Source organism: Mobula hypostoma, chromosome 12, assembly GCF_963921235.1.
Source record: "Mobula hypostoma chromosome 12, sMobHyp1.1, whole genome shotgun sequence".
In the NCBI taxonomy this organism is placed as follows: Eukaryota; Metazoa; Chordata; class Chondrichthyes; order Myliobatiformes; family Myliobatidae; genus Mobula; species Mobula hypostoma.
This window is the reverse complement of record NC_086108.1, coordinates 94,998,607-95,015,379: the sequence shown is the minus strand read 5'-3', so window position 1 is coordinate 95,015,379 and position 16,773 is coordinate 94,998,607. Positions and strand designations below refer to the sequence as shown.

The 16,773-nt window shown below is 40.9% G+C and overlaps 1 protein-coding gene across 1 annotated transcript in view; it reads right to left on the bottom strand.

Annotated features, from left to right (window-relative positions):
* Window positions 1-127: 127 nt before the first annotated feature.
* Window positions 128-16,773, bottom strand: part of dipk1aa (divergent protein kinase domain 1Aa) — a 72,275-nt gene continuing 55,629 nt past the window's right edge. The window contains exons 4-5 of the mRNA XM_063064645.1: window positions 14,379-14,555; window positions 128-14,301 (exon numbers count right to left, since the gene is read on the bottom strand). Of these exons, the coding sequence (XP_062920715.1) occupies window positions 13,489-14,301; window positions 14,379-14,555 (990 nt within the window). The 3' untranslated portion in view covers window positions 128-13,488. The remainder of the gene's footprint in view (window positions 14,302-14,378; window positions 14,556-16,773) is intronic.

Here is a 16,773-nt window from a genome sequence, read left to right as displayed (position 1 = left end):
GAGTGGAAACCCTGTGGAAACTTACTTTCACCTTCAGTCTCCACGTTGAGAAACTCATTTTTATTTTATTAGTAGGTATGAAGGATGCAGAGGTTGGAAGCCAGTACCAAATGGGATGTAAATTTACTTTGCTAAAGAAAGGAATTGTATATTTTCATTGGAAAGTTTGTTTTTATTCTGAAAGAATAAGTAGAGTGGAACGATACAGGAGAGTAATGGGAGTCGATCTTAATGAACCAGGTAAAATTCTGGAGCTTGACAGGGTTGATTTTGAGAATTTTTTTTGTGGGACGAATCAGTCCTACGGCACAGAATCTGGTCCTTCAGCCAGCCATGTCCATGTTGACGTTTTTTGATCATCCTATTTGTCTGCGTTGGAACTGTATTCTATGCATTGCTTATCTTTTTAAGTGTCTATCAAAATACCTCTTAAATGGAGTTATTGTATCTGATTCCACCACCTTGTGGTAGTATATATTCCAGATATCAGCCACTATAAAATACCTTTTTCAGATTTCCTTTCTCCCACCTCTTATATGTCCCTCTTAGAATTTTATGTACCTCCAGCAGTTTCCTTTCTTCTAGACTAAGGAAAGCCCAGTTATCCAATCCCTCGTACAGGCAACAGTATATTGTAAAATCCTAAAGCTAGGAGGCATTGTCACGTACAAAAGGGGTTTGGGGTTTGTGAATTCCAAAAATTCTAAATGCATAGAGCTCTATGTATTCATTTAACACGACAGATTTGTGAAAAATATGGTGATCAGATGGAAAATAGATTCGATTAGATATTCTTTGAAGGGCAGAGGTATCATTGTACCATTTTATTGCCAGAGCTGTATTATCAGACTGAGGAAATATTTTCTTCTCAATTTGCCTTGGAAAGTCTGTCTTGAGTGTTCATGTACTCCTTTTTAATGGCATGGTTGGTTTTAGCTCTGCATGTTTTGGATTTCGTCTTAACTGTATGAACTTTCAGCTTGCTTTCATAGTGATGAATATATTTGAATTTGTTATAAAACAGAACTATTCAGTCGTCTTACACCCTTTCTATTCAGTAAGGGTGTAACCTAGGGTGCGAACTTTCAGGCTTTTGTATCTTATGCCTGAGGGGAGAAGAGTGCGCAGGATGGATGGGATTTTTGATTATGCTGCCTACTTTACTGAGGCAGTGAGAAGGGCAGATGCTGTGTGAGGGGAGGCTGGTTTCTGTGATGTGCTGAGCTGTGTCTCCAATCCTGCAGAAGGTCCTGCTGTGGTTAGGGCATTATTAATATCCTACTGGAAAATCGCGAAGACAGGAACAGTAATCTGGCAAATGGTGTCAGGAAGTGGAAGTTGTGAATTTTGGTAAGGGGATCATGAGGTTTATTATCTAGAGAGTAATAGCAGGCAGGTCCAACTAGTAGTTCAAGGCAAATTACGCATTAGCCTTTATTGTACAAGTGGGCAGGTTTTATTACAGTCATACAGGGTATTGTAGAGGATATGCATTGCAGGGTGTCTCAGAGGGCCACCAGGATAAATCACATCTTTTAATGGGCGAAAAGAGCACAATTTCGCTTGCATTCTTTGGAGTTTAAAAGGATGAGTGGTGACCTTATTTAGGTAAGATCCAAAGGGAGCCAGCATAATTATCACAAACATGAGGAAACCAGAATAGCTGGAGGGAATCTATGTAGTCATGGGAAGAATATACAAACACCTGGTAGCCTGCTAAGTAAGTAATGAGGAAAGCTAATGTTATATTGTTAGGGAAAACTAAATACAAGAGAATCTGCAGATGCTGGAAATCCAAGCAACACAAAGTGTTGGGAGGAATTCAGCAAGCCAGGCAGCATCTATGGGAAATAAGTACAGTTGATGTTTCAGGCCAAAACTGTTAGGTAACTGGTATGAAAACTGGATTTTGTTTAAGGAAGCATGCAAGTTGTAGGAAGCAATGCTGAGATTTATTTTACCAATACCTTATATTAATGGGTTATTTTTATGAATAAAGATTTGACAGGCTTGGAGTTTGGAAAAGTTAGAGGAAATTAGTGTGAAATAAATTCTTGAAGGGACATCCTCAAAGATACTTGTGGGAGAATTTAGAACTAATCTGAAAAATAGGTGCTTTATTAAGACGTGAAGTAAAATAACCTCAGGCAAGTATTTTGAATTTATTTGTAATGGCAGGGGTTTAAAGGTAGCTGAGGTTGCAATTAGATAACCAATTTTATTTAGCAGTGGCATGTGCTTAATTCACTTATCTGACCCGACAACAGTAAGATTGAGAAGTAAGCATAAAGTAAAGGCAGCACTTTAAAGTTTTAAAAGCAGCATGTTGAGTTTTAAAAGCAAGTAAATTACATTGGTTCTAATCTGAAATCACAATTTCAATTGTTGAACCTTGGGTGTATTCTGGGCACTTGAGATCTGATTTTGGGGAAGGTGTACAAGAGTTTTGATGAAATCCTGTAATTAATTGCTTACCTAAGAGGTGAGCAGGTAAAATAACTTGAGCATTAAAGGAATAGGAAAGTTGGTCAACATCCAGAGTAGCAAAAACTCCACCCCAATTTGAAACAACTTTTCCATCATTTGACTTGTTGCCACACTGCACCCCCATGCAACGCAATGGTGTGCACTGCACTATAATAAAAATAGAAACCTGAGGAAGGCAGTCATGTGGAAAGAACAGGGAATTATCAGAACAGCAGTTACAGGTTCTTGATGAGACTTAAGAATGGTTCTGTTCACCATCCAAATCAGTATAATACTAAATTACCTCATTACCTGGCTATATTTAAGGGAATGCATTCCATGCTGGATGCATAGAACTGGAAAACAAAACATTCTTAATTTAGAATGCCATCGTGATTGTGGTTTCTTGTCATTCAGGCTCTGAAGCTTGCAAGTTGCATCCTCAATCCTCAGCTTTTTCATAAAATAGTCATAAAAATGAAGAAATCAGAATTAGAGGGCTGCTTGGCATAACAGATCACGAGTATTTTGTAAATTTGATTTTGAAAATTAGTAATCAATAATTGCATGTTTCAGTGTGGATCCTCCAAAACCACATACACAGGACAGGAACTTGTACACAAATTAGGGGGAAATAAGCAACTAACAAGTATTCATTGACAATGCATCACCATTACAGAAGAGGCATATAGTTGATTTATTGATTACAAAGAAATTTGACAACATCAAAATAGAAGGAACTGATTCTGACAAAGCCTTAACTGCTATGCACCTGTAGATACTACTTGACAAAAAACTGACTTCAGAGTTATTGGATTCATTCTTAAGGGAAGAGCTTACAAAGTTAAGATGCAAAATGAAATTAGTACATTGATCTTTCTTTATAAGATAATGCACCACTTGTTCAATAATTTTTACCAGATAATCTTCACAAAAATTGTGGATAGCACATACAGGGAATAAAATGCATATAAATTTAATTACCAAAGAAAATCCAGCATCCGCGAAGAGGCAACAAAGTTTAGTCTATCCTTGCAATGTTTACTTAACGTGTGTTAATAAGATGCTTAGGAAATTAAATTTTGACTATTTAAGTATACTCAAATGATGCAGCTATTATAAATGAAAATCTATGCCCAACTGTTTTGAGAGTTTATTGCCTCTTTACAAAAACCATCAGCAATCTCTTTATCCAGCCTGCAAAGCTCCTGTTTGGCATTTTGTATTCACACACATTTAACTCGTTTCCACTATTGGCTTCAGTTTGAGTTTTCTAGGTCTTCATCTATTCTAGATGATTTAAAACAAAAATAGAACAAATGGTGCAGCTCTGGAAAAAGTCAATACACCAAAACCAATAGGAGAAATGTTTGTTTTGGAGAATGACCAGGTGATTGCAAAGAAGTCCAAATGCTCAATGGTGAAGTTAGTGAAGATCTGACAACTAAGGTAATGAATAGAGAATGTAGAAAAGAATGGTGATAGCAATCACAAGTGAAAATCAGAAAAGCCATAACTGGATGAATTGGATCTTTTAAACATATCAGCAAGAACCGTTGATACTGGTAGGGTAGGGTAGTCCAGATTGGGCCAATAGAAAAATCTTAGAAATGGCTTCTTGCATTGGGCAAAGAGGACAGTCAGCATCAGTGTAATATTCTATACCTATAGAAAGATACTAAACCTAAAACTGTTACACAATATTAAGAACAACATGGGATAGCCCATTGGTGTGGAATCATCAAACAATGATGACTTGGTCCCACATCCACTTGGTGGATAAAGAAATGGCAGTGGAACTTAATGAGTACTTTGCATCAGTCTTCACTGTGGAAGATACTAGCTGTATGCCAGAGGTCTGTGAGTGGGAGTGAGTGCCATTGCTATCACAATGGAAAAACTGCAAGGCAAACTGAAAGTTCTTAAGGTGGATAAGACACCTAGACCAGATGGACTATATCCCAGAGTCCTGAGAGGGGTTGTTGAAGAAATAATGAATGCATTGATCATGATCTTTCAAGAATCACTTGATTCTGGCATGGTCCCAGAGGACTGGAAGATCGCAAATGCCACGCCACTCTTTAAGAGGGGAGGAAGGCAAAAGAAAGGAAATTATAGGCCAGTTAGCCTAACCTCAGCTGTTGGGAATTTATTATTGAGGATGAGGTTTCAGGGTACTTGGAGAGTAATGATAAAATAAGTCTTAAGTCAGCATGGTTTCTGTAAAGGGAAATTCTGGGGAAATAAAGCGGGGTGGATAAAAGAGAGGCAGTGGATGTCATTAACTTGGATTTTCAGAAGGCGTTTGATAGGGTGACACACGAGGCTGCTAAAATTTTATGGCGTCACTGGCTTGGATGGAGGAATGGCTGACAGGCAGGGGGCCTTTTCTGGTTGGCTGTTGGTGACTAGTGGTGTTCCACAGGGGTCAATATTGGGACTGCTACTTTTCACATTGTTTGCCAATGATTTAGATAATGGAATTAATGGCTTTGTGGCAAAGTTTGTGGATGATATAAAGGTAGGTGGAGGGGTAGGTAGTGCTGAGGAAGTAATGCAATTGTAGCAGGACTTAGACAAATTGATAGAATGGGCAACGAAATGGCAGATGGAATATAGTGTTGGAAAATTATGATAAAGCATTTTGGTAAAAGGAACAATAATGCGGATTATTATCTAAATGGGGAGAAAATTCAAACATCAGAGGTGCAGAGGGACTTGGGAATCCTTGTGCAAGACTCTCAGAAAGTTGAGTCTGTGGTAAAGAAGGTAAATGCAATGTTGGCATTTATTTCAAGGGGATTAGAATATAAAAGCAAAGAGATGATGCTGAGCCTTTATAAGACACCAGTCAGGCCGCAGTTTGCGTATTGTCAATGGCTTTGGGCCTTGTATCTCAGAAAGGATGCGCTGTCATTGGAGAGTCCACAAGAGGTTCACGAGGATGATTCCAAGAATGAAGGGGTTAACAAATAAGCATTTGGCAGCTTTGGGCCTGCACTCACTGGCGTTTAGCAGAACACTTGGATTTCATTGAAATCTACTGAATGTTGAAAGGCCTAGATAGGGGTGGACATGGAGAGGATGTTTCCTTTTTGGGGGAGGGGTATCCAGAACTAGATGGTTCAGCCTCAAAACTGAGGGGCCACCTTTTAGAAAAGATCTGAGGAGGCTTTTTTTCTAAGCCAGAGAGTAGCGCATCTGTGGAATGCTCTGCCGCTGGTGGCCAAGACCGTGGATATATTTAAAGCGGAAATTGATAGTTTCAGATTGGTCAGGGCATCGAAGGATATGGCAAGAAGGCAGGTGTATGGAGTTGAGTGGGATGCAGGATCAGCCATGATGGAATGGTGGAGCAGACTCGATGGGCTGAATGGCCTAATTCTGTTCCAATGTCTTATGGTCTTTATACCAGGCTGATGAACTCAACATGGCAGAAATTTAGGATGCTAAATTTATGGGCAGATTTAACTAATATCCATAACATAGAATGCAAGGTAACATTTTATTCAGTTTATCCTTTGTTGACAAGGTAGTGTACATTACAGAAACCTAAAGAGATGGCATTGTTGATAGACATTCTGTCTGTTGGTAGGGCTCTGAGCTTGCAGTTGTTTGTCACTCTCCATCCTACAGCTGCTGGTTCCTCCTACAGTATTTCAACAAGGATCAAAATAAACTTGAAAAAAAGCTTATGATTTGGAAAAACCAGGAGCAATTAATTACATTGTTGGTCTGAATGGAGCCAGAAAGTATAGATTAGGTAGGTCCTTCAGTGGTATTCACAAAAGAAAACAAAGGTTGCTGTGGAGAATTTGGTGATAAGGGGCAGATGCAAATCTAGTACAGGTCTCTCCTTAAAGACTTGATACATAAGCAGGCCTGAAGGTGGATAAATTCCCAGGTTCAGATGAGGTTTATCCCAGCAGTAATGGGAGGTATTGGAAGAAATTGCTGTGAATTTGGTTGTGATAATTTAATTTTCGTTGTACAGAAGTGAGGAATCGGATGACTACAACTTCCCTTTTCAAGAACAGCAACAGGGAAAAACCTGGTACTGCAGGTCTGTGAGACTTAACATTCATGGAAACTGGGTAAAATTCTGAGCGACATGATTGATGATCTTTTGGAAAGGTAGAGACAAGACCAAAACAGCCTAACATGGCTTTATCAAGAGCAGATACCATTTGACCAATTTGACTGAATTCTTTATCGGAGGTATCAGGGCACGGCCGTGGAGGTGTATGGACGTCAGCGAGTTAGACTGGCGGGAGGAATTTTAAAAGAAGACAGCTTTATAGAGTGGGTGCCTGAATAGAGGGTGTCAAAGTCGGAGGGCTTTGGCTCAACGGGGCTCTGGTGATAATGGGTCGAATGGTGATAATGGGTCGAGGCAAGATAGGTTACTTATGAAAAATAGGAATAGGAAGTATTCTGCCTGGCCGGTGTTCTGCACTGGGTGTTGGATGTGGGATGTCCGAGAGACTCCCAGCTTCCCAGATGGCCACATCTCTGCCAGGTGAGTCAAGCTGCAGCTCCTTAAGGAACTGGAGATGCAGCTCGATGACCTTTGTCTGGTCAAGGAAAGTGAGGAGGTGATAGAGAGGAGCTATAGGCAAGTAGTCACATCAGGGCCTCGGGAGACAGATAAGTGGGTAACAGAAGAGGGAAGGGCAAGAGTCAGATAATAGAGTACTCCCGTGGCTGTTCCCCTTAACAATAAGTACTCTGGTACTCTAGGGGAAGTAACAGAGGCACAGAGTCTGGCCCTGTGGCTCAGAAGGGCAGGGAAGGGAAGAGGATGGCAGATGGGACTCTACAGTGTGATTCTGTGGACACAGAAAACACAGATGGTAGTTTGCCTCCCAGGTGCCAGGGTCCGGGATGTTTCTGATCGCATCCACGATATCCTGAATTGGGAAGGTGAACAGCCAGAGGTCATGGTACATATTGGTACCAACACCACGGGTAGGAAAAGGGAGGAGGTCCTGAAAACAAGTCTACAGGGAGTTAGGAAGGAGGCTGAGAAGCAGGACCACAAGGGTAGTAATCTCGGGATTGCTGCCTGTGCCACGCAACAGTGAGTACAGGAATAGAGTGAGGTGGAGGATAAATGTGTGGCTGATGGATGGAGGGGACAGGGATTCAGATTTCTGGATCATTGGGACCTCTTTTGGGGCAGGTGCAACCTGTACAAAAAGGATGGGCTGCACTTGAATCTAAAGGGAACCAATATCCCGGCAGGGAGATTCCAGTTTAAACTAGAATTGCTGGGGGGTGGGAACTGAATTAAAAAGACGGAGGAAAGGGCAGTTAACTCACAAATAGAGGAAACTTGTAGGCAGTGTGAGACTGAGGATAGGTAGATGATAGAGAAGAGATGCGCTCAGACTGATGGTTTGAGATGTGGAAGGAGTATCATGAACCAAGATTAGAGTGCAGATCAGTACTTGGAGTTATGATGTTGTGGCCATTACAGAGACTTGGATGGCTCAGGGGCAGAAATGGCTACTTAAGAGTGCCAGGCTTTAGATATTTCAGGAAGGACAGGGAGAGAGGCAAAAGAGGTGGGGGAGTGGCACTGTTTATCAGAGATAGTGTCACGGCTGCAGAAAAGGAGGAAGTCATGGAGGGATTGTCTTCTGTGGGTGGAAGTGAGAAACAGGAAGGGGTCAATAACTCTACTGGGTGCTTTTTAAAAAAAAAATAGACCACCCAATAGTAACTGAGACATCGAGGAGCAAATAGGGAGACAAACTCTAGAAGGGTGCAATAATAACAGAGTTGTCGTGATGGGAGATTTTAATTTCCCCAATATTGATTGGCATTTCCATAGAGCAAGGGGTTTAGATGGGGTGGAGTTTGTCAGGTGTGTTCAGGAAGGTTTCTTGACACAATATGTAGATAAGCCTACAAGAGGAGAGGCTGTACTTGACCTGGTATTGGTAAATGAACCTGGTCAGGTGTCAGGTCTCTCAAGGGGAGAGCATTTTGGAGATAGTGATCACAATTCTATCTCCTTTACCATTGCATTGGAGAGGAATAGGAGCAGACAAATTAGGAAAACATTTAACTGGAGTAAGGGGAAATATGAAGCTATCAGGAAGGAACTTGGAAGCATTAATTGGGAGCAGATGTTCTCAAGGAAATGTACGGCAGAAATATGGCAAATGTTCAGGGGATATTTGGTGGTGTACAAAGGCCGTTGAAAATCTAGTCAAGAAGAAAAGCTTTACGAAAGGTTTAAAAAAAGACTAGGTAATGATAGAGACCTAGAAAATTATAGGGCTAGCAGGAAGGAGCTTAAGAATGAAATTAGGAGAGCCAGCAGGGGCCATGAAAAGGCCTTGGCAAGCAGGATTAAGGAAAACCCCAAGGTATTCTACAAGAATATGAAGAGCAAGAGGATAAGACATGAGAGAATAGGACCAATCAAGTGTGACAGTGGAAGAGTATGTATGGAACCAGAGGAGGTAGCGGAGGTACTTAGTGATTACTTTGCTTCAGTATTCACTACGGAAAAGGACCTTGGCAATTGTATGGGTGACTTACAGCGGAGTGAAAAGCTTGAGCATATAGACATTAAGAGGACGTGCTGGAGCTGTTGGATAACTCAGCAGGACCGGATGAGATGTACCCCAGGCTACTATAGGAGGCGAGGGAGGAGACTGCTGAATCTGGCGATCATCTTTGCATTATCAATGGGCACAGGAGAGATTCCAGAGGATTGGAGGAGTGTGGATGTTGTTCCTTTATTCAAGAAAGGGAGCAGAGATAGCCCAGGAAATTATAGACCAGTGAGTCTTACTTCAGTGGTTGCTAAGCTGATGGAGAAGATCCTGAGAGGCAGGATTTATGAACATTTGGAGAGGCATAATATGATTAGGAATAGTCAGCATGGCTTTGTCAAGGGCAGGGTCATACCTTACAAGCCTGATTGAATTTTTTGAGGATGTGACTAAACACATTGATAAAGGTAGAGCAGTAGATGTAGTGTATATGGATTTCAGCAGGGCATTTGATAAGGTACCCAATGCATGGCTTATTGAGAAAGTAAGGAAGCCTGGGATCCAAAGGACATTGCTTTGCTTTCTGTGGACAAGCCAGTTCTGGATCCACAAAGAGTGGTTGTAGATGGGTCATATTCTACATGGAGGTCGGTGACCAGTGGTGTGCCTCAGGGATCTGTTCTGGGACCCCTTCTCTTCGTGATTTTTATAAATGACCTGGATGAGGAAGTGGAGGGATGGGTTAGTAAATTTGCTGATGACACAAAGGTTGGGGGTGTTGTGAATAGTGTGGAGGGCTGTCAGAGGTTAAAGCGGGACATTGATAGGATGCAAAACTGGGCTGAGAAGTGGCAGATGGAGTTCAACCCAGATAAGTGTGAGGTGGTTCATTTTGGTAGGTCAAATATGATGGCAGAATATAGTATTAATGGTAGGACTCTTGCCAGTGTGGAAGATCAGAGGGATCTTGGGGTCCGAGTCCATAGGACACTCAAAGCTGCTGTGCAGGTTGACTCTGTGGTTAAGAAGGCATACGGTGCATTGGCCTTCATCAACCATGGGATTGAGTTTAATAGCAGAGATGGACAAACCAGAAAGCAGAAGGCTAAGTACAGGGTTAATGGTCGGTTACTTAAGAGTGTGGATGAACAGAGGGACCTTGGGGTTCAAATCCATACATTCCTCAAGGTCACTGCACAGGTTGATAGGATAGTTAAGAAGGCCTATGGGATGCTAGGCTTCATTAGTAGGGGGATTGAGTTCAAGAGTAGAGAGGTCATGTTGCAACTCTACAAATCTCTGGTGAAACCACACTTAAAGAGTATTGTGTTCAGTTCTGGTCACCTCGTTATAGGAAGGATGTGGAAGCTATGGACAGGGTGCAGAGGAGATTTACCAGGATGTTGCCTGGATTGTAAAACAAGTCTTATGAGGCAAGGTTAGCAGAGCTGGGACTTTTCTCTTGGAGTATAGAAGGAGGAGAAGGGACTTTGGTAGAGGTCTACAAGATTATGAGAGGCATATAGGGTGGATAGCCAGTACCTGTTTCCCAGGGCGTGAGTAGCAAATGTTAAGGAAGGGAAGTTTAGGGGAGACATCAGGAGTAAATTTTTATTTTTCATTTTAAATTTTATTTATTTCTTTATTTTACACAGAGGGTTGTGGGTACCTGGAATGACTTGCCAGGGATGGCGATGGAGACTAAAACATTAGGGGTATTTAAGAGCCTCTTGGACAGGCACATGGATGAACGAAAAATAGAGGGTTACGGGGTAGTGTGAGTTTAGTACTCTTTATTAAGGAATATATGGGTCGACACAACATCGAGGGCGGAAGGGCCTGTACTGTGCATTCTAGTGTCTAGTGAGAGGTAATGTTACAGCTTTATAGGACCCTGGTCAGACCCGACATGGAGTACTGTGCTCAGTTCTGGTTACCTCACTACAGGAAAGATGCAGAAACCACAGAAAGGGTGCAGAAGAGATCTACAAGGACGTTGCCTGGATTGGTGAGCATGCCCTATGAGAATAGGTTGAATGAACTTTGGCTTTTCTCCTTGGAGCGACAGAGGATGAGAGGTGACCTGATAGAGGTGTATAAGATGATGAGAGGCATTGATCGTGTGGATAGTCAGAGGCTCTTTCCCAGGGCTGAAATAGCTAACACAAGGGGGCACAGGTTTAAGGTGCTTGGAAGTAGCTACAGAGGAGATGATGGGCAAGTTGTCTTTTTTTCAAATAAACGCAGAGTGGTGAGTGCGTGGAATGGGCTGCCAGTGACGGTGGTGGAGGCGGATACAATAGTGTCTTCTAAGAGACTCTTGGATAGGTACATGGAGCTTAGAAAAATAGAGGGCTATGGGTAACCCTAGGTAATTTCTAAAGCAATTACATGTTCAGCGCAGCTTTGTGGGCCGAAGGGCCTGTATTGTGCTGTAGGTTTTCTATGTATCAGAGTGTATTAATTAAGGCAGTGCAGTCAAAGTGATTTACATGGACTTGAAGTGAAGTCTTTAATAAGTACATCAAAGTCTGATTCGAAAGATTAGTACCTACATAGTCCAGGGCAAGTGAGCAAAATTGATCGGTCAGTAGACAAAGGTGATGGTACAGTGTTGTTTTTCCAATTGGATGTCTAGGACTAGTGGTGTCGATTATGAGGTGGTGCTTAACCTTGTCTTAGACTGCAGAGAGATATTGTTATGTTGGTGAAATGAGCTGAAAAATGACTGAAGGAATTTAATCCAAACAGATGTTAGGGGGTGCAATTTTGGAGCACTAATGAAGCTGAGATATTTATCATGAATAGTAGTGTCTTGAGGAATAGTAGTATTTTGCAGTACAAATCTATAGATCTTTAGAAGTTAAAAAAGCTAAATAATATGGTTAGAAAAGACCATATTATTTAGAATACTGGCTTTCATTAGTTAGAGGGTGAAGGTTCTGGAAGGGGTAATACATAGCAAGCAACATTTGTGCTGTACAAGTATCTGGCACTAATCATCTCCCGTACGAGTTTGACTACATACCCTTGATGTTTGACAATATTAAGAGTGCCAAATCCCCCACCAACAACTCGAGGATCAAAATTGGCCAGAAATTCAACTGCACCACTTCTTTGAAACTTGCAACAGGGTAAATGCCGTGGATGGCTTACAGAACACAGAAAACCTACAGCACAATATAGGCCCTTTGGCCCACTATGCTGTGCTGAATCTGTAGCTTAGAAATTACCTTGGGTTACCCATAGCCCTCTATTTGTCTAAGCTCCATGTACCTTTCCAAGAGTCTCTTAAAAGACCCTATTTTATCCTGACTACAAAACCTTCCTACAGTCCATAAAGCACAAATAAGGAGTGTGGAACATTCCATTACTCTTATTTGGATGAATGAAGCACCAATAAAAGGCAGGAATCTTAGCACCATTCAGTACAAAAACAGTGCATGGGGACAGGCACCCATCCACCAAGGGTGATATTCATTCCTTCACAAAATGTAGTGATCTTACTTACCTGCGTTATTCTGGTAACAACTTAAAATCTACAATTTCACCTGCATGAAGAATAAAAATGGGCGGGGTGGGGCGGGGGGGGGCCCATCTCCCAAAAAGACATTTAAAAAGAATAGATACTTCAGCAGGATTAAAGAACACAACTCACTGAATACAACCCACAGAATGATAGAGAAAGAAAAGGACTTGCAGTCACATAGTATCTTTTATGTCTTCATGCCATCCCAAAGTTACCAACGTAATACAAGAAATACGCTTTGACAACATGTACACACCCAGGACCCATAAACAGCAACATGCTCATGTCTAATAAACAAACTGCATCATAAAAAAAGTAGCAAGGTTAAGTGAAAATGAGAATGGAAATTAATATGTATTGCACTAATGTTAATAAAAATGTAATCATGTAATGAGGTTTTAAAAATTACTTTAATGCAAAAAAAATTACCTTTTGAACAAATGACCTAAAAAAAAAATCAATGGCCATTTATAAACACAAACTGTCACAAAAGTTTCTTAAATACTGTACCCTCATCCCACAGGATTTCATGAAGTGAATATATGAATATAAAGTGCTCAATTAACAATTTAAAAATGAATTGCATTCATATTCCATTGCAATTTAGACACATTTAAAAATTGTCTACCATAGAAGGAGAAATAGTCCATAGATTTAGTATTTCTTCCAGTTTAGCATCAACATAACTAAGGCTCAGCAATGTCTTGTCAGTTTAATAGTCATGCGACAAACTGTGGTTAAAAACCATACAAAAGTCATCATGCTGCAATACATGTCTGTTTCCACCCTCTCAAAGGAAATCAGCCAAATTTACAACCATTAAATTAATAAAAATCTCTAGTGGTTTTCCTTTTAATTTTTTTAAGCAATATGATTTAATGTGCTCAATAGACAAACTAAACACAAAACCTTCACCAAAAAAAATGCTTTCTTCCCTCAATGATATTCAATTAATACTGTAGAACTCTATTCTTCCATAAGTGTTTAGGAATCTTTTGTATGAGAAATCTTTTTCCACAGCAATGTCTTTAGGTTGTTCAATATTAAGGAGTGCTCCATTTCCATTTGGCTGGCAGTTCCTCGGAGGGCTATACAGGAGTAAAGCTGCTTCTCCAGTTCTTCTCTCACATCCGAAGGAGCACCATTTAGAAGGTAGTCTTTCAACAATGCACAGACCTTAGTCAGGTTTGGCTGATCTAATTCAGTGGTGCATTGCTTTTTGCTTTGATGACATGTGGTCCTGCAGTCTGTGCCATAGACACAATCTACATCAGTCTCGCAGTGGCGGCCACCGATGAGTTGTCTAAAACTAACCTCTGGTACAATTTTTCTCATATCTATCATTTTTAAGTCATGCTTAGTATTATAGCCAATATTATTTGCATTCAGGTCACACATAAGGAAATTGCCATATGTTCCATGGAAAACATCCTCAACAAATTCTAAAAGTCCTATTGCAATCTTCGCTTTTCTAGGCCAAGAGGGAGTAAACCATTGATCCATACTACGCCTCAAACCAGAGGGAATGAAAAATTCCAAAACCCAAGGAATAGTGAGACCATAGAGGTAACTGTAGTGGACTTTTTCTGTTACATAAAGATCTCCACAGAATCCAAGTAGTTTTGGTGTGTGTTCTTTGTCTTGTAGAATTACTGTAATCAGAAACTCATTAAGCTGAAGCAATGCCCAAGTAGATTTTGCTTCTGCAAGAGAGATGTGGCCATCTTTATTTCCATCTGCTACGGTGACAACCAATTTCAGTAATTCCTGAAGATTTGTCTGATCACCAAGCTTTTCCTGAGGAAAACACAATTATGCAGTTGGTTCTCAGAAGGACTTGTGTACTGATTTTGAACTTTTATTCAAAAGCTTACCTTCAAGAGATTGTAAACCATTTTTCGAAACTCCTCCATGGAAGTGCCTTTAGTTGGCTGGTCAAATAAGTTCATCTCCTTCCTTGGTTCCATGTTAGAATCTAAATCAAAGTGGAGAAGTCCTTCAAGCTTACACTTTAATACTATCTGTGACTCATCCCATACTCCTCTATATACCTAGAAGGAAATAAAAAAAAACGCATTAAAAAAAATGTCATGTGCTGGTAGCAACACTTTACACAGACAAAGCAGCATAATCTGATTCCAACTGCCATATTGACTTACTTTGCCTCACCCCAGATATATTAATGTCATTCTATCCAACTCACCCCCTCCAATATGACAAAAACTAATGGTTTTCTCAATTCTGATGAAAAGTTCCAGATCTGAAATGTTAACCATTTCCTTGCCTGACCTGCTGAACCTTTCGAGCATTTTCGGTTTAAAATCACAAATCCAGGGGATAGATGCCAAAAAAGAAGGCAATTTAAATTCAGTTTCCTAATTTAGTGTACCTCCTACTTTTGCAGTGTGTTTTTCTGGATCTGTGGATTGACAAGAGCTTCAAATTATCACAATGCACACTGCAATGACTTTTTTAATAATCAATTATCCAAAATAACTGAGAAATCTCAAAGTCTGAAGAATGATTAGGGGACGTATTCTTGGAACCTTCAACTGTCTGGTTTATTTTCACATGTTGCAGTATGAATGATTTTTCTGAGTGATCTGAATATGATAGGTCAAATATGATGGCAGAATATAGTATTAATGGCAAGACTCTTGGCAGTGTGGAGGATCAGAGGGATCTTGAGGTCCGAGTCCATAGGACGCTCAAAACAGCTGCTCAGGTTGACTCTGTGGTTGAGAAGGCATACGGTGTATTGGCTTTCATTAACCATGGAATTGAATTTAGGAGCCAAGAGGTAGTGTTGCAGCTATATAGGACCTGGTTAGACCCCACTTGGAGTACTGTGCTCAGTTCTGGTCACCTCACTACAGGAAGGATGTGGAAACTATAGAAAAGGTGCAGAGGAGATTTACGAGGATATTGCCTGGATTGGGGAGCATGCCTTATGAAAACAGATTGAGTGAACTTGGCCTTTTCTCCTTGGAGCACCAGAGGATGAGAGGTGACCTGATAAAGGTGTATAAGAAGATGAGAGGCATTGATCGTGTGGATAGTCAGAGGCTTTTTCCCCAGCGCTGAAATGGCTGCCACAAGAGGGCACAGGTTTAAGGTGCTTGGGAGTAGGTACAGAGGAGATGTCAGGGGTAAGTTTGTTTGTTCGTTTTTATTTTTACACACAGAGTGGTGAATGCGTGGAATGGGCTGCTGGCAATGGTGGTGGAGGCGGATACGATAGGGTCTTTTAAGAGACTTTTGGATAGGTACATGGAGCTTAGAAAAATAGAGGGCTATGGGTAACCCTAGTAACTTCTAAGGTAGGGACATGTTTGGCACAACTTAGTGGGCTGAAGGGCCTGTATTGCGCTGTAGTTTTTCTATGTTTCTATGATCAGTCACAAAAGTGAATCAACTACGAGATGAAGATATAAGAAACCAGTGGCATTCGTATCAGATACTGTATGCAGCAGTGGTGGAAACGTATTGACATTGACTTCACGCTAAGCAGAGCTATGGCAATAAATCTTCCCTAGGCAACTTATTGTGCAAGTGAAGTATTGAAGTGTTACTTTTTTATGTTGGTGGGCATTTACTTTTAGAGAAACAAGATGGATATCTCACTCCATCTCCAAGATGGAAACAAGTTGCAGAACCTGGACCTCTGTACTTCCTTCTGCAATTGGATCCTTGACTTCCTAACTGGAAGACCACAATCTGTGTGGATTGGTGATAACATATCCTACTCGCTGACGATCAATACTGGCACACCTCAGGGGTGTGAGCTCAGCCCACTGCTCTACTCTCTATATACATATGACAATGTGGCTAGGCATGGCTCATATACCATCTATAAATTTGCTGACATTACAACCATTGTTGGTAGAATCTCAGGTGGTGATGAGAGGGCGTACAGGTGTGAGATATGCCAACTAATGAAGTGGTGCTACAGCAACAACCTGGCACTCAATGTCAGTAAGATGAAAGAGCTGAGTGTGGACTTAAGGAAAGGTAAGATGAAGAAACACATATCAATCTTCATAGAGGGATCAGAAGTGAAGAGAGTGAGCAGTTTCAAGTTACTGGGTGTCAAGATCTCGGAGGATCTAACCTGGTCCCGACATATCGATGAAGTTATAAAGAAGGTAAGACAGCGGCTATACTTCATTAGGAGTTTGAAGAGATTTGGCATGTCAACAAGTATACTCAAAAACTTCTATAGTTGTACCGAGGAGAACATTCTGACAGGCTGCATCACTGTCTGGTATG